The sequence below is a fragment of the Paramormyrops kingsleyae genome, chromosome 23, assembly GCF_048594095.1.
Source record: "Paramormyrops kingsleyae isolate MSU_618 chromosome 23, PKINGS_0.4, whole genome shotgun sequence".
Classification (NCBI taxonomy): Eukaryota; Metazoa; Chordata; class Actinopteri; order Osteoglossiformes; family Mormyridae; genus Paramormyrops; species Paramormyrops kingsleyae.
Window position 1 is genome coordinate 23,663,052 of NC_132819.1, and position 18,212 is coordinate 23,681,263.

Genomic DNA, 18,212 nt, shown 5'->3' on the forward strand with positions numbered 1-18,212 from the left:
GAAATTTTGTCTTGATACACTCAGGGACGTATCAAGGAATTCTGGGACCCCTTGGTACATTTCACTGAGGGGGGGGGGGCAGATTGTCATGTCCCCCTTGCTAAAATCTTGCTAGATTGGTAGACTGTGGGTGTCCTCCAGCGTAGGGCCCAGGAAAAAAACTGAATCCCCCCCCCCTCCCAGGCAACAACCCTGAGTACAGCAACAAGTGAAGAGAGATGGATTCATCTATGCAAGAGACTGTCTGTGTGTGTGGCAGGAAGTGCCGATGGTGTTGCTGTGATAGAGCGACTTGGAATCGAGACAGCATCAGCTTCCCTCCTTGTGGTCCGAAATTCCCAGCTGTTCCCCACCTCATCAAACAAGTGAACATGCCAAGGAGCGCATGGAGGAAAGAAGCAGCCTGCCTGGAACAGGTGCAGTGCGGTGGATGATTTAAAAAAAAAAAAAAAAAACTGACAACAACAAAACTGAACCATGCACAGTTTAAATATCAACACATATGTGGATCTTGTACACACCTACCCCTCATTTTCTGAAGACCTTGCTACATTGATTTATTAGATTACATATCATAGGCTCCCATAATTTGCAGTCACTGTGAAAAATTAAACATACAACAGGCCCTTCTCCTTAAGGCGAAAAGATGCCATCCACCAAAACAAGGTCTATTTAGTAATGCCAATTAAGTGACTTCTTTTTAACTGAAAGCACGCTTAATGCATAAGCAAGAGGACATCGGGTATTCGTGAGTAATCATCTTTAAAGGATATTTTGCCCGATTTAAGGGGGTGGAGGTATAAAATTCACAATATCTCGTATTATAGCTAGGTTTGGAGCCTCATACGGTCCCCCCTCTGCCCCGATCGCGTCCAGTCGCCGACTCCGACTCCATAGCTTCAGCAAGCCGCTGCGGCACTTCCGCTCCGTGAGGGAGAGACTAGAGACACGCGTCCAGGCGGCGGAGGCGCACAGACACAAAGAAAGGTAGCTAAACCTCTCCGGGACCAAATGCCCCCGTACCTTCGCCACTTACGATTCGTCCACCGGCCCCACCGGGCAGCCGTATCTGCGGGAAATCGGGGCGTTAGAGGGGGGATTAGATCGCGTGTGTGATTATAGCGGTCGGGAAAAAGGAAATGAGAAAAGGCTCCGACCGATGGAGGCGAAACGGAGTCCCGTTGTATCGAGTTTTAAAAGGCGAGAAGAAACAATGTTAAATGTATGCATGCTCGGGGGATTAAGCTTTGCGTTTTTGTCACACGGGAACAAGATCGCCTTTGTGCTGCCGAAAATGTGAAAGTCCTGCGAAGTGTTAACTGGTTACTGTAACCAGACAAGTGAAGCGTTTCTGAGAATGGATGCGACAGCAGCCCGATCGGATTAAATTTCTTCTTCAGATGAGCCGATTTATGTGCCGGGATTGAGCGCATTTGTCGGCTTTGCTTTGAAAAATGGCTTTTATTTGGTCGCCATCTCGCTTTATTCGGGGCTCGTCCCTGGCTTGGCACCGTAAACACGGGCGAGCAGCTATACTAGTTTTGAAGTAGGGCAACTTCGGGTTAAGGGATATTTGCTCCATGAACGGGCGCCCGATGGTCCGCCGTGTTTCTTCTTGCTGCATTTTCGGGCGTCGGGTTTCGTGTTTTGAAACTGCAGTTGATAAGCCGAGCTTGAAGCTAAAGGTCACAGCCTGTCAGGTACACGAGCTCGGTTAGGCTGCGCGCCGGGGGCAGTTACACATCAAGCCGGGTTGGCCGCATGCGTTTCTCTCGATGTCTTTTTCACTTAAAAACTTCCTCCACCTCCTCCTCCCCCACATCAGGCTGTTGGTTCCCTTGCGTTTCGAGGGTGTTTGGAGGTCGGTATGTCGGATGAAGACTCGCGTGCCAGTACCAGTTCTTCATCATCCTCCTCATCCTCGACTCATCAAGACCGACACAGAGACACGCCTAGCAAGAAACGGGAGAGCAAAGGCAGTATGAGCAAAAACTCCAAACTCCTCTCCACCAGCGCGAAAAGGTAAACATTACTGAGGAGGGAGGTGGGGGCAGGATATGTGCCCCCAGCGTGGGGAGGCACGGCTCCGGGGTTGCTCTGCAGCGCCGGGCTTGCGGGGGGGATTGCGTGTGGCAGTCAGTTAAACAGAGTGTCGCCGCCCGGAGCAGATTCGTGCTTCTGAATCGGATCCGCCCCGCAAAGCCGTGCTTAACGGATAAATAAAACGCCGAACCCCAAGAGTTTTTCCCGATCATTTGCTCGGCGGCCGCGTCTCCTTTAAGAGACGCCGCTTCCAAATGGGGGGGGGTGGCTCATTTGCATATTAACTTAAACAGCTCATTGTTTAAATTAGGAGAAGTCGATCGGGGAAATTCTCCTGAATGGTGTGTCTTGGGACCGCGCATTTTGGCCCCAGGTCGGTTTCAAACCAGTGCTGACCACTGGGGGTGTGGGGATGATATGACGGCCCTTTAAAACGTACCTAAATTTAGAGTCTGTGGGAACGGCCATGTTGTTTTCCATGTCAGCCAGAAGCTCTAGGTGCCGCTAGACACATGGGAGGGGGATTTAAAAGTGAAACACTGAAACATTTTTTTCATGTCTCCCACTTTTTGTTGCATTTTCAGGATTCAGAAGGAGCTGGCAGATATTACGCTGGACCCACCTCCCAACTGCAGGTACCTCTCAAATGCACAAGTAAAGGTCCTATTCCCCATTCACTCCCCTATAGATTTCTGAGGTGCGGACACAGATATGTCCTATCCGGTCTGAAAGGATTTCATGCGCGTAAATGCAGCTTCTTCAACAGGGGCTGCCAATTTCTGAGGGCCGAATGCTGGAGTTGAAATTGGCCACCCTGCCGTAATACTAATTTTGATTTAATAGGGAACTAGTCTAATATAAATCATAGGCAGTCTATATGTGCGTTCTCTGCTTTTGCTTAATTTTACCTGTAAGACGTGACAGGAATGGCTTTTGAGAATTAAAAGTTTGCATTACATTTGGTAATTTTTACTTTTTTGGTAATTTTTAAGCTTTAAAGAGCCATTAAAAACGTTTTAGCGACGAGGCTGATATTGTGGTCGTTGGCAAAGGCATTAGGCAGGAGATGAGTTAAGACGATTCCAAGGGTCCCTGCTTGAGAAGGGGCCTAAAAATTTGGAAAATAACTGGATTGGTCTGGACTGGGGGGCCCAGTGTGATATACCTTCATGGGGAAAAATTTCTAGCAACACCCCTGGGCATAGGAGACTGTTTGATTTGGGGTGGGCACTTAATACTTTAAATGTAAAATCGATCTTCTTATTATTATTATTATTATTATTGAAGGGCGAATTAAACCTTGTCCTTATCGTGAAACTTGTTGAATTTTCACTTAAACCTACTGTGAATTTTCACCCAGCTGACAGGCTTCCTGGGGGGGAAAAAAAATCTACCACATTTTTTGTGGTTCAGCAGTGAGGTGCCATATGTGTAAATGTAAAATGAAATACAGATTGCTAGGTTAGTGGTTAAGTTTAGTTTTCTTGCATAACAGTTAGAAAAGGGTATGTCAGTGTTGTCTAGTTAGCTTTGCTTTTCAGAAAATGTTTCCATATGCAAGCTTACTGCAATCAGAAGTGTTCATGTCCTAGCGAAACGGCAAATGTTTTAATGGGTTTAAATATCCGCGTATATGCAATTGAAGGTAAAATCTGTTTATCCCTATTTACTTTTGAGTTTGCGACAAGAGCCCTAGTGCACTGCGTGTTTGTAAAGGGATTTTCGTATTAGTGTTCACATGGCGCTCACGCGCTGGTTATGTTACAACTGTATATGTAAGTGGGAGGATTTCTGTTATTTTGGTTAGGCCTGCAGTTTTGGCCATTCTGACTTATGCGTGAGGGCTGTCTGCCTTGGCATCGTGCTCCTCAAGGTTCCCCCATTTTGGGATTAAGGGGGCATTCTTCCCAAAAGCGAAAAATGTGATATGCGTTGCACTTTTTTTTGGGGGGGGGGCACCCTGCACCAACCTGGAAACCGCCGAAACCATTTCCTGCAATGACAGACGACAGGCCAGGCAGGGTGAAGGCAATGTGCTGACGTAGAAGACGAAAGGGCAGCTTTGAGGACGCCACCACTTTTCGGCACGTTTTCGGACAGCGGTTCTGTTTGGCCCGGTCCGGCTCCCATTCCTTCTCCGTTTAAAATGCCTTCATTCCTACCGGGTTGCACGGTGCGGTCCGCCGTCGTGCGTTGACTTTCATCAGCTGGGTGAGGCGTGCTTCTCCTACTCATCCTCGCCGGTAGATATTACAGGTTAAACCTGTCGGCAGGATACTGATCGCGCTGTGGAATTCTCTGCGGTAACATGTGCAAGTCGATGGGTGAGGGCCGTGGTAAGGAATGCATTTGACATCCGTCATAGCCTTTAAATCTGCGGGTCCTCACACCTCTGTTGTCATAGCGGGGATTTTTGCGAGCATTTTCCTCGTTTTTGTTTCTTGCTTACATGGTTTTAAAGTGAAATGCAGCCTAAAGGTTTGTTGGAGGCGGTTTGTGTTAATTATTGTTAAAAGGCAGGAGCCGCTGGGTTGTGTAAACGCTGGCGTCCCGAAAGCCCGAGGGAGTGGAGTGGGGTGCGGCTCGAGGCCGGGATTAATCTCGTGGCGCTCGCGGAGTTCAGCGCGTGCGAAGTATGCGGCACGCGCTCAGTGTGGCATCGCTGCGCGACATCTGCCATCCGGGCCCCAGCCCCCCCCCCTTCACCTCGGGGACACACCCTCACCTCCCTCCCACTGTTACTCCAGGTCTGTGTGTTCCCGCAGCCCAACATGTTCTCATCGCCCATAAACGTCGTACCTGTTATTTTATTTACACATTCACTGCAGAACTGGAAATGCGCTCATTGGGCATTAATCAGAGAGGCGCGCACCCGCAATTTCTGACTGCTACTCCGTGGAATGACTTTACTAGCGCGAAAGGAATGTCTTACTAATCTTGTTTGCGTGTTCCTGGCACCGGACGGCCGCCTTGTGCCGATTCAGGCATGCCGCTAGCATGTTGCATGTGACCCGTTTGCAATTATAAGGTGTTAAAAGTTTGAGGTAAATAGCACTCGCTATCCTCGCTGAGACCTGAGGTGGGGCAGCCGTTCGGATTATTGGGTGTAGAATTGCCCAGGGGGGAGTATCGCAGGTCTGTCGTTTATTTGCTTTCCTATTTTGGCTGCTTTGGACTTGGATAACCGATTTAACTCTGTAAATTTGTGGAAGTTATTTACAGGTTCAAATACATGGCTCATAGAAACAACCACAACCACGTTTCCAATTTTGTACGTCTGATTGCATGCATGTGTTTGCATTTCGAACGCATAATTTTTAGGTGAATAAAAAAAAAACTCGCTTGTACAGGTATGTATAATATACTCCTTTGAATGACCTTCTGGAAATGGGATCTCAGGAAAGTGAGGACAGCTACTGGAAGCCTTTCCTCTTCCTTTGGTGGCGGTTCTTGGCAGTATTTCTGGGTTGTTGCTTTATGGTACCTGTGGGTCCCACTTTCCCTTTGGGTGTTTTTTTTGCAACGATTGCTGTCATTAATTAACCCTTAGATACGGGGTTATGTGGTTCTTCCCTCTGCATGAAGACGAATGGAATATTTTGTTAACATTTCCATCTGTTATGATGGACACCATTGTTTTTTCTTTTAAGTATTTGCGTAGTGTCTAGGTGTTATCAGAGGCACAGGGACGGCACAGGCAGGGCTGGCCTGGGGCCCCGAGCTGGGAGGGGGCCCCCCAGGGCAGTTGATTATAGTACATTTCAGCGACAAATCTGTGTATTCTGCCTTTTAGAAAAATGAAAATAAAGGTCTTGTGTTTATTACATTATTTGTTGATCTTCACACTTCACAGTCATTTGACCATTGCCATGGGGGGGGGTTTGGGGGCCTCTCTGGAGTCTCTGGAATGGCTTCTGGGTGTGATTTGCATTTGTCTCCTGTTTTTACACTGATGGGGAATCCCCTCTGATGGACAGTGTGGTGTTGGTGTACACACATGCGGGTACACGCTGGAATCCACACCTTCAGCCATTCCCACCTGTTGCCTGCGATGAGCTTAGTGATTTTAAGTTGTGCCCAACATACCATCATGAGATGGGATGCTGAACACAGAAGGCCTGTTTGACTCCTTATCTTTGCCCATTCATGTGCAAATGAGCTTGTCTTGCACTGTAAGGCTCCCCTTCCAGGATTTATGGGGGGGGGGATGCAAATGTGTGCATTGACCTTCGGGGGGGGGGGCTTCTGCCACGTGATGTTTTGTAGGGCGACGCCTTTTGGGAGCCACTGTTTGCACTGCACTGTCCCCAGTTCACTGCAGGCAGTGGGGGCCTTTTCGGGAACCAAACAGATTAACTTTGTGAAGTGCTTCCATGCGCAAGTGAGCCGACTTGGGCTTATTGCCTAGCGACGGACGTCTGGCACGCGTGACGCCTCCAGACTTGAGTGAGTGAGACTACAGGTTAGGTGAGGGAGAGGCTGAATATTGTATGGGGCTCTTTGTGTTTTTAGGGCCCGATTACAACGTAGGTGGAGGGAAGGGTGTTTATGAAATGATGCGCAAACATGCTCATCCACCCGAGGCGTGCGATTCTGTGGGTCCCGGGCCGGGCCAGGGGGGTGTCCCGAGGCGTGCGATTCTGTGGGTCCCGGGTTGGACCGGGCCAGGGGGGTGTCCCGAGGCGTGCGATTCTGTGGGTCCCGGGTTGGACCGGGCCGGGGGGGTGTCCCGGGGCGTGCGATTCTGTGGGTCCCGGGCCGGGCCGGGGGGGTGTCCGGCATCCTTGGGGTTGTTGGCGCCCTGGAAGGTGCCGTGTCTATGCAGCGCAGAGAGCTCACCGCTTGAAGAGTAACCCCCCCTTTCCTGTCCTCTCCCCCCCCCCACCAAAAAGTCACCTTTTAAATATAACTGTGTAGGGCTACCGGTTGGGCTTTTTAATGCATTTGCAGAGATCCTCCACCCCCAGGAATTTAATTTGCACCTTTGTGTTCAGCTTGGGACCTACAGGTTAACTGCCACTTTGAGCCCCCTCACCCCCACATGTCCACGGACAGGCCATGCCAGATAGCTGCCCCCCCAGCCCACCCCTTCCCCAAAGCCCAGTGCCACTTATGATGATTAATATCCTGGTGTGTATTTAGCATATTAGTGTGGCATTAGTGTGCTTGCTGGCTACGTGGGGGGGGGGGTGACCATGACCTGTAGGGGCAAATGGCGAGAGAGGACCTTACTCTGTAAGCAGGGGCAGCGTTCTTTGGGTGTTACACTTTTGGGAAATGTCAGGAAGCTGTAGAGGGGGAAATTATCCGTGGAGAAACATGGCTGCTGTCACAGGAATCCAACGTTTGGGGGTTCGGGGTGGGAGACGGACCCTCGTAGGATCAAGAACATCAGGCAGAATTTTTATAGTGATGTCTGTCAGCGCCGTGTAGCAGCTGACACAGAGGAGCGGTTTGAATAGGAACGATCTGGATTTTTTGGATGGAAGGTGACAAAAGGCCCCCCCCCCGGCCGAATCCTCCAGGCATTCAGTGAAGATCTGAGTGGACTGTGCCTTCACATCGCATTCAGTGCCTGTTTGTACAGTGGAGTGTTGCTGATATTTCACAGTTTTAAAAATATGAAAGTGGATACTCATTTCTTAATCTGACAGAGAATTTGTGTGTTGGGGTTTAGCTGTCTCAAATAGCAGGTTTCGGACATACAGCCAGATTACTAGTAGTTTTATTTATTAGTACTATTTTTTTATTATTTAAATGACTAAACTGCTGTCCTGTGACTCAGCTTCTGGTCTCACTAAAGCCACAGTGCTTTCAAGTATGATGGGCCCTTTTATGTAAATAGTAACCAGAGAAAAGCTTGACTCAGGTGGCTTCGCAGCCGTGTTACTCTGTGTCACTGAACATCACTGGACTTCCCACGTCTCATGGTCTCTGTAGGGTGGCAGTGCCAAGCCTGTGTTTGGCATCGTGTGTATTTTGGTGAGTTCCTGGTCAGTTGTTTTGGGGATACAGTAAATTAGTCCCCTCTGTGTGTCCTTGGCTCGCTGGCTCCAGGGTCCTCGTGATCCTGTGATGGATGGATGAATGGATGGATGGATATAAAGCACTCAAATGCTGTCTGTGCGCGATCCTCATTTATTTTTATCCCCCCCCTCCCCGTTTCAGTGCGGGGCCCAAGGGAGACAACATCTACGAGTGGAGATCCACCATCCTGGGACCGCCGGGGTCCGTGTACGAGGGGGGGGTCTTCTTCCTCGACATCGCCTTCACGCCCGACTACCCCTTCAAACCGCCCAAGGTAATGACCGAATACGCCAGTGCAGAAATAAGAAGGGTCATCAAGCGTGTTATTTCATCTGTAACATTATTGAAGTGGGTCGGTGTTCAAGTTCCTGATTTTATAATTTGCTACATTACTGTTGTTCTGTCGATTTAGTGGGAGTGATCAGCCCTAGTGACAAGGGCCTCAGTGTGACCCTCGGTGTGTCAGTCAGGGCATGCGACTGTGAGTGTTTGCCAGGTGTCCCTGGGAATTCTGTGTTGTTGGATTCCTTTAATCACAGAATAATAATAATAATTGATACGTTATTGATCCCCATGGGTAACTTCTCTGTATGCCTCCCCCAACTTGCTCTCTGCAGGTAGCATAGTAGCAGCCAGGGAGCTGGGGGTTAAGGGCCTTTCTCAAGGACCCACAGATAAGCTGAGGCGGGGCTTGAACCGGCAACCTTCTGATCACGGGCACAGAGGCTTGGCCTGCGGAGCCACACGCTGCCTCCAAAATGTTTGAATGGTCAGATTATGGTCAAACTATGAATTTCTTTAATAAAAAGTCTTGTCCATTATTTTTGTTTCCAAATGAAACAAACACAGAATGTGATTCTAAGCAAGATTGGTGTCTGTTCCGCTTCCCACATGCCACCAGGTGTCTGGGTTTTATACTTGAGGTTTTCGTTTGTTTTGGTTCAGTAGATAATGAGTCTTTTGTTAAGGTCTATGGTGTTCTGTAGCCAGAAGGGTTTTGCTGAATTTATACGGCAAAGTATGTTTTATGTATGTCTTATTTTGAAAGATGCAGAAATTATGACTTTTCTGAATACTCATTGCGCAAAGAATTAAAAAAAATGTTAAAGAATTGTTGAAAGGAACTGAAGCAGGTGTGAAATTTGAGTTTGCCAATCGTTATTAGTTGTTTTCATATTTCTGATCCTCCATCTCAACTTCTGCTTAATTTGTACTTTAAATCAGGAACAACATGTGTGTTTAAGTACAGTATGGAAGTACGGTGGGCTTATTTATAACCGAGAAGGCTTTTCCGGACCGGCTTTGGTCTTCGCCGTTGTCAGGTTAGCGTTGATTTCATGGGAAGGCTTTTACGGACCGGCTTTGGTCTTCGCCGTTCTCAGGTTAGCGTTGATTTCCTGGGAAGGCTTTTACGGACTGGCTTTAAACTTTTCCATTGCAGGTGACATTCCGCACGAGGATCTACCACTGCAACATCAACAGCCAGGGCGTGATCTGCCTGGACATCCTGAAGGACAACTGGAGCCCCGCCCTCACCATCTCCAAGGTGCTGCTGTCCATCTGCTCCCTGCTGACCGACTGCAACCCTGGTGAGAACCACGGGAACCGCCCCCCCACAGAGGAGTATTACCGTCAGGCATTCAGCCACTGCTCCCCCCAGACTGGGACAGTGGTATTCCCAGTGTGGTTTGATGTGTTCCCACATCTAGTCTGGAGTAATATATTGGGATGGGACTCACCAAGTTTCAGCATGACCGTGTTCCTCTTATAGGACCCAGATGCATTTCCGCTGCACGTGAAATGAACAAATTTATTATATCGAGAGAACCTGATTTAATTTATAAAAATTTTTTGTAATGCTAAATATTTTCGTTGTGAAATAAGCTTCCTGTTTGTCTGAACTGTACTTGCTTGGTCACCCGGCTGATGCTTATCAAGATGTCCTCCTTATCATATAGTTTGATATTTTCCCAGAGATGATTCATCACATGGAGTGGAATAGCGGCACAGTGATTAGCACTGTTGCCTCACACCTTTGGGAGCTGGGTTCGAGTTTGCATGTTCTCCCCGTGTCGTCGTGGGGTTTCCTTCGGGTACTCCGGTTTCCCCCCACAGTCCAAAAATATGCTGAGGTCAACTGGAGCTGGCAGTGGGTTGGCGGTAAATCCTGGGCTGTTCCCTGCCTTGTGCCCGTAGCCACCGGGATTCGCTCCGGACCCCCCGCGACCCTAAATAGGATAAGCGATTACAGAGAATGGACTGATGGATGGATTTATTATATCAAAAACTCATGGGACATGAATTAAAAACTTTAACTTTTGACCAGCTTTTGATGCTGCCTTCCATTGTGTTTTGAGCAGTGCATTGTGGGTACCCCAGCTGGCGCCTATCTGCTCTTTTCCTACCCAGATCAGCCCCTCTGAGTCTTCCAAAGGTCTAGAATAAATGTTGTGAAGCTTTTTAGGTGGGGAAATTGCAGTGCTTAAATGCTGACATTTACCCTTCAGGAACTGGGTGTTTGTAAGTCACCCCCCGACTAGCAGGGACGTGGTTGGACGTGGCCTGACTGTGTCGCCCTCTCTCTCTATGCAGCTGACCCCTTGGTGGGGAGCATCGCCACTCAATACACAACAAACAGGGCGGAACACGACAGAACGGCCAAACAGTGGACCAAGAGATACGCCACATAGCCAGGACCCTGCGAGGCTCCCCAGGCAACCTCTCAGGGGCTGGTGGGAGTGGGGGGGTGGGGGGGGGGTGAAGCGGGTGAGGGGATCGTTGTTTAAAAATAGAAGTCCTGTTTCTTGCTATTTTGGTGGCTCCCTTGTTAACTTATGTTAGGACAAACGATTGATGCGATTTGGCAATAAAGTGTCCCGGTAAGTTTTTATTTCCTGTTCCGGCTATTTTCCAGCTGAATGTTACATCTCTGCATAGTGACCGCTTGTAAAATGGTACGATGGCATGTTCCCTTGGCGACGCGTGTTTTCAGTGTGGACTTTTTAATAAAGTATCGGTTACAAATGGTTTCCAAGTGGGTTTAAACATTATTGGCATGCACCTGAATCCCAGGGCCTGTATTGTGAAGCTGGATGTCTTGCTTAGCCAGATAACTTTGAGGCTAAGTAGAGGTAACTCTCGCTTTTCAATACAACAGCCCTGATTTACTGGTTAGCCGGATTCATCACCACAGTAACTCGCACTACAGAGCAAAAACTGCTGCAGAGCAGGTTAGGTTTCAGCCTCACAGATCTTGGACCAATCAAAGAGAAGTCTGTATATTTCCTGATGTAACAAATGGGCTTCCCCAGACTCTCAAAGTGGCTTGTCTGTGACTGCAGTAAAGTTAGCTTTGTCTTTGATATTCAGTCTTCCCGCTGAAATGTATTTCAGCAAGCAAGCCAGGCAGTTATTAATCACAGGCAGGTAGTGCTGCATGTGGCCATAAGTAAACACCTGTATAGTATTGAAAAGCTGGTGTCCGGGCAAATGTTACGCCTGTCATCTAAAGCCCTTGTGATTATTGCACATGCGACATTTAATCACGATTACATGGAGATCTGATATGGTGCAGCCCTATCCACAGGCAGAATTGCGCACTGATCATTTTCATGTTTCAAGCCATTTTCGCTGTATGTGCTAAATCTTGTTAATATCTATGAAAAAGGCAATCTCTCCTGTAATGAGATATTGGTTCAGCACTTTTGTTGGTTGGTAGTTCTTGCACATCCCTTGGTTCTCCTGACTACGGGCTAATATAAATATTAACATGTCAACACCTCTGTCTTCCCCAGTCGCATACCTGTGTGTGTGTGTGTGTGTGTGTGTGTGTGTGTGTGTGAGATAAAGGACTGTTGAATGGGTTTTGAAGGGTAAGTTTAATACTGAATCAAAAACAAAGGGATTATGAATATGAATAAAAAGACTAAGAATTATGAAAAATGATTAAAAAAACCACAAAGCCACAAACTTAAAACGATTATCTTAATGACAGTCAAATTGTACGTATGTGTTAGCGCTGCCAGCGATCTGCAGCCTTCTTCGCTTCGCCGGCCACCACGGTGTTCCCCCCTTCGCCATCATTTTACTTTAGAATTCTTCATATTTTACCATAATAAATCCATGTTCCGCTGCATTGTAAAATGTAGCTCTGTTGTGATCCATGCCTGTTTGATTGGCTGATTGATTGGCTGGTAAATCGCTGATAGTCAGCGTCGTGATATCATTTATGCTTTTTTTTGGTTCTGTTAAGCTGAAACCAACCTTATAACCCTGACTTTTTTAAACCAGTTTCGTTACACAGGCCCCTGGTCTAAATCTCATCTTTACATTATGCATGAAACACAAACTAGCTGCTTCTACTATCCTTTTTGTAGCAATATTAAGTAGAATTATTAAGGTACTGTCACATGAATGACCCATTTCAAACACAGTACGTGTGTAATTTACCTCTAATGTGTAGATGTACTTGTACCATGGGGTGAAAATGTCTGCAAATGCTGGTGGAACAAGTAACTGATGGGGTAAACAATGTTTACAGTGTGTAAGTGATCCCTTTTATTGAGCAACAATGTTACATCGCTGAATCTGATCCTAACAAAACTGTTTTTCTTACCTTAAATTGGTATTTAAAGTGCAATAGCCAAACTAGATATTTGTCTGCGTGGCTCCCAAACCTCTCCGTCGTTCCCTTTGCCGTTCTGTGTGTTTGTAGTGCAGCCTGATTCCTGATGCCTGCAGTCTCAGCTGGGAGAATCAGGGGAGCCGGAGCTGACACTGAAATCCGAGGAATGGCTGCGATTCGCAAACAGGCACCTATGAGCCTCCTATCTGTAGTTTGAAGGATTTCCATGAATCCACATGTGTTTGGAATGCTGGGTCTCAAAGTCCTACTGGAGACTGTGATCCCACCAGGTTCTGATCTGCTCACCATTCAGGGTGAGAAATGTTTTCCCTGCTGCACGTGGCGGCAGACTTGTGTGTGATTCAGAACGGCTACAAATCTTCCTCATGCAGTAAAAAGGGAAGCTATTTCTAGGCACATAAGGTCAGGTAAATTACTCACTCAGTTCTCTGAATGGTTAACAGTCACCACATGCAAAAATGACTTCCTGTGCTGTCACAGGCCAGTTATTGTTAAGAGGTATATCAAAAAAAAAAAAAAAAACGGGAAAAACTCCACAGCTCCTGGAAGAGTGACTGATGCATGTGTGTCACTGGACACATCAAATCCCTCCTACATGCCACAATGTGTTGCCGTCTCATACTAAATATGGAAAAAAACGAACAATGGAAATGTTCAAACGGCACTCTTTGTTAATGTTTCGGCTTAGTGTGGGAAGCGTTTCCAAGATTCTGATGCTGCAGTAAAACACCAGTGTCGCAGAACAGCGTCTTTAATAATTATTTTATTTCCAACCACCTTTTCTTCATACTGTAATACTCAAAGTGCTCTGACACGCTGGGGATGGAATTCCCCGTTGAATTTCCCCTTCTGGCTTGGAGAATAACAGCCGTACGCAGCGAGACCACGTCCAACGTCTCTGCGCAAACGACTGGCTACGAATCCGCTGCTTCACACGTCTGGCTCATGTGACAATATTTGTGACTTAGCTTGCTTCATCTCTACACTGCACCGGGTTTTAAAAGCTGAACACAAAGTGCAGAAAAAAAATAAATTACAAAACTAACAAAATACACAGAGGGACAAACCCAGAACATATCTTCTTTAGTTGTGGTCGGGGCGATGACCGATTTCCAAGGAGATGAAGTAAAAAAAAATTAAATATAATAAACCACAGTATCATTTGCATTATTGCTCTCAGCCCATTAACGCTCCAATGAGCCCTGGTAGGTTTGGCCACATGCACAGCGCCACCGTGTGGCAGTCACATGTCATTGGAGGGCGTGCCCCTGCTTCTGCGGCCAGGCAGCGGAAAGGAGGATTTGCTCTGGGGCTGGGTGAGGCGGCTGGTGAGGACAGTGAAGGGCTCGATGAGGGAGTCACGCTCCGTCACGCTCACTTCCCACAGCCGGACCTTCTCGCCTCGCGCCCACTGCTGCGCTACCTCTGCATCCACCTGCCGCCATTCCTGCAGGTCCGTCTTGTTCCCCAGAACGATCACCATCACCTGTGTGGTGCCGGGGAACGGGGGAAGACAGATTGGCGGACGATCGTTCCATTGTAATTCAACAAATTCACAAAACGGTTTCTACATCACCGTTTTTGCACTTGTGCACAAGTACTCTGAGCCAGTGAGCTGAAGCTAAGCCAGGGACCTGCGCTGCACTGTGATTCATCATTTTTTGCTGCCCAGGACGTAGAAGGCACTATATCTCAAAGGGATTCTTTATGTGTGAGGAACGTTTCTGCGCTCGGGATGGTGTGTGTAATTCACATGCCAAATTTCATCAAAATTAAAAATAGTGATGCAAAGTCCATTTGTTGAATTCAGATGGAATGACCCATTCGTGTTGGTTTTTTTACTGCTTCCTGGGTCTCATTCCAATGTGAAATCTCTGCCCCACCACATCGACACATTTTATTTGACCGAGGCCATAAACCATGACAGTTACTCATTAACCACACATCCAACCATTTTCTGACCGCTTATACAGTACAGGGATATGGGGGGGCCTAGAGCCCATCGCAAGAATAGCAGGGGACCCTCAACACAGCTACTCACTGCATCACCACGCCATCCTTGGTCATAAACCTTCCATAGCAGTGTTTCTACCCAGTTCTCAGAGACTCTCAGGCAGTCCCAGGTCTGAACACACCAGTACCAGATATCTGGTGTTGAATGCTTGGTGGAAGTGTGCTAGAACCTGAGTGGGATCAAAAATATGGATTTTCTAAGAGTCCTTGAGGACTGGGTTGAGAAACGCTGTTGTACAACAATCCACAAGGTGAAAGACACCACAATCTTCCAGTCTTCCTCTTACAGAATATGCGTCCCCATTGAAAAAGCATCACTTTTACATCACGACTTATTGAAAATGACACCTTCACCTGAGATGTTTGCCATACCTCCCGTTTGTCCCTGGATTTGTCTATTTCTTTCTTCAGTACATCCACTTTCTTGAATGACTCCAAGCTGTCTACACTGTAGACCAGCACAAAGCCATCGGCTACGGAGTAGTAGTGTTTGGGGAGCTCCAAGCCATCGTGGAGCCCCCTGGTGTCATACAGCCGCAACTGCTCCTTTACACCACGGTCGGTCTCAACAGAGGCAACGTAGACATCCTCTAAGGTCTTACGGGACTCAGAGCCTGTTACAAACAGGATACATTTTTTATTAGTCAGTATACCTCTCAATAAAATTAAATTTACAAATAAAATGCAATCACTTTCCACTATTTACTTGAAGTAAATATATATTAAATATATATGAAATTTCCCCAATCAAATATTCTCTTTCATTTATTCATTTCCCAGAACATTTCATTAACCCAAGGTCACAGTGACCAAGGTCACAGTGTAAGGGGGTCACTGTGACTTCAATGCAGGGAGGATGAGGGATGGATCCATTACATGGTCAGAAAAATTGTACCAATTTGTACCTTTGAAGTCACTGGAGCTGTAGGTAAATGTACCTTTTAGTCTAATTTAAGGTAAAGAAATTGACTCTGAGGAACATTTTTGTAGCATTGGAGGTACGTTAATGTTGTTTGTACCTTGGGGAACGAAACTACCAGAACGTTACCCTTCTTTCTGACAGTGTAAGTGATGGAATCAAATCTGTCCACTCATTTTTTCCTGTGTGGCCTCATATGTTGTACCTATATACAGGCTACCCATCAGTTTCAGTATTAACTGTATACATTCATTTATGTGTATGCAACTGAAATCGTCACCTAAAAGTTTTTTCCTCTTGGGCAGTAGATGAGAAAGAGATTCTCTTGACAAATTTATTTATATTTTTTGAAGCAAAATTCTGGAAAATATTTCATAACACCACCGTTATGAAAATTGCATAGGATCCCCCCCCCACCCCATCCTTCCCCATGAGGAACACCTATGGTTGATTGCGGCAATTTCTCAACTAAGCAATAAACCTCACAGGCAATGATATATACTGGATACACCTCAAGGCTGATGCATTGTGTCACCACAGCAAACAAGGCGAGATTTAGTGACTACGTTCAGTTTATGGAGCAGGTTTGGCGAGAGAGGCTCACTCTGCAAATTCTGATGTCATAAGGGAGAGTCTGAAAAGTGACGGTGACCTGTGCAAAAAAAGCAGACAGAGACACCAAACAATAGCACCGGGCAGCGAGACTGAGACACCCGGAAAAAACAGATGGTTGTGGGTGGTATGAGTCCTGCCAGGACCTGACAGCAAGAAAAACAGCTGGAAGTGAACATCTGGATCTTGTGGCTGGGATGGAGCCATTGAGCATTGCCTCACAACCTCTAACTCTTGGTCACACGCATCGGTGAGCCTTTGTCCAGAAGCCAAGACCATCTCTGAAGGAGCTGCTTTCATTCATTTTAATACTTCTTATATATATAAACAAGTCATTTTTTAACAAGCAAGGAATGCCGTCAAATAACGCATGCTTCCCGTCAGTGACGAGTTATTTAAATTGCTCTATATACTAATATTGGATTCAATTTGCAGTGAAATAATGACTAAACCAACAAACAGCTTTTAAAGCAGAATTTACCTAAAAACAGCGCTCAACCCCCCCTCCTTTTTTTTATTTTTATTTATCGCGGAGCAGTAAATAACGATGCATTTAATGGAAGTGCAATGCCGACAGCTGTTCTTTATTCTGTGCTTATTCAGCCCGTATAATGGTGTATATTTATAATACATATTCATTAACGTTAGACACTGCTTGCATTTCAATTAGCTTACCTTTAATATTTTTACTTAATAACAGAAATCTCCACGTCTCAACGTTATCGTTATCTAAATAGGCATAACTTGTGTATGTCGCAGTTTAGTTATACAGTTTGTTGAATTCATTTGCTCGGGACATTAAACACTATACATGAGAATGAACGCTACAGCAAGATTTTAAGAAACTGCTTTACATAATTAATACCTGTAGGCACGAAGATTAAACATGGATAAAAGCTAAAATAATTAAACGAAACTGAGAATGTTGCAACTGAATGTCAACAGTGCATGTTTCAGGAAAAACCAGATGTGTAATAGTTTCGAGGGTGTTTTCAGGCAATATAATCGGTAGGTATTATATACCGGTACAACCACCAACTAAAAATACATACAATTATAACAGTAACACTAACAATTAATATTAATATTATTAATAATAAAAAATAATAACGATGATGATGATATTATTATATTCTTGATAAATGCGACAATAGTATCCCTGGAAGCAGCCAGAGTTGACCATCACCAAACAAACTCACCATCACAAACTCACCCACTGCGTGATTCCCGTAAAGCAGCTGCTCTAGAATCGCCGTCTTTCCCACTGACGCCAAGCCGCAAACCACAACTTTGCAGCCCTTACCCATGGCACTGTGGCGACCTTGCATTGTCAAAAGAATGAGAGAAAGGAGATCAATCGATCCGGCGCAATAGCAGAGGATGAGCATGCCAGACGGAAACAGCTGTCACATAGTTACTACATCGCTAACAATGTCATATTCAATAAGACGAATTAATAACCTCGGGCTTTCTTATTGCGTGTCCCAAAAGCTGAAAAGAAATAAAAGCTTTACCTCGTAATACAAACAGCTATCTAGCTATTTGTGAAAGACGGGTAATAGGACCTGGATATTTCGATGGCACTAGCTGGCTAGCTGCAGAGTCCAATATCAATTTAATGCACATGCTTCATTGCCTATGCAGTGACGTTTTCAGACCAGGAAGCTAAAAAGCGAACTAAATGTGTATCTGCATGCGTGTATTGAGCAATATTTCTGCAACAATGAGACGTGATCATTCCTTTGGATGCAGATATGCATTTATAATTCTTATAGACTATTTGGCGGTGCTTTTATTTGACGTAGGGAAAGCCCTATTCTGAAACTGCAGCTCACAACCTTGTCTGTCTTACTGGATAATAAAAACCGATTTTCCCCTATACTGAGCACCAAAATGAACACATACATCACGCTTATTTGAAAATAACGTTAATATTTTAAAATAAACGTTAAT

The 18,212-nt window shown here is 46.0% G+C and overlaps 2 protein-coding genes across 5 annotated transcripts; one reads left to right on the forward strand and one right to left on the reverse strand.

Annotated features, from left to right (window-relative positions):
• The first annotated feature begins 500 nt into the window (after window positions 1–500).
• Window positions 501–10,816, forward strand: ube2e1 (ubiquitin-conjugating enzyme E2E 1). Of its 3 annotated transcripts, none has more exons than XM_023809851.2 (7): window positions 501–748; window positions 828–987; window positions 1,826–2,022; window positions 2,628–2,678; window positions 8,212–8,344; window positions 9,512–9,659; window positions 10,663–10,816. In XM_023809851.2, exons 3-7 carry the CDS (start codon window positions 1,868–1,870, stop codon window positions 10,758–10,760), a joined length of 585 nt encoding a protein of 194 aa, XP_023665619.1. In that variant the 5' UTR covers window positions 501–748; window positions 828–987; window positions 1,826–1,867; the 3' UTR covers window positions 10,761–10,816. The 3 variants fall into 3 exon arrangements, with proteins under 3 accessions (XP_023665619.1, XP_023665620.1, XP_023665621.1); XM_023809852.2 differs by having other exon boundaries at window positions 877–987; XM_023809853.2 differs by lacking the exons at window positions 501–748; window positions 828–987; window positions 1,826–2,022 and adding an exon at window positions 2,322–2,416.
• Window positions 10,817–13,463: 2,647 nt separating this feature from the next.
• On the reverse strand, window positions 13,464–18,140 carry nkiras1 (NFKB inhibitor interacting Ras-like 1). Of its 2 annotated transcripts, none has more exons than XM_023809840.2 (4): window positions 17,721–18,140; window positions 17,473–17,580; window positions 15,101–15,342; window positions 13,464–14,201 (listed from the first exon to the last, which is right to left on the reverse strand). In XM_023809840.2, the coding sequence occupies exons 2-4, from the start codon at window positions 17,564–17,566 to the stop codon at window positions 13,959–13,961; spliced, it is 579 nt and encodes a 192-aa protein (XP_023665608.1). In that variant the 5' UTR covers window positions 17,567–17,580; window positions 17,721–18,140; the 3' UTR covers window positions 13,464–13,958. The 2 variants fall into 2 exon arrangements, with proteins under 2 accessions (XP_023665608.1, XP_023665607.1); XM_023809839.2 differs by having other exon boundaries at window positions 17,774–18,138.
• Window positions 18,141–18,212: the final 72 nt, after the last annotated feature.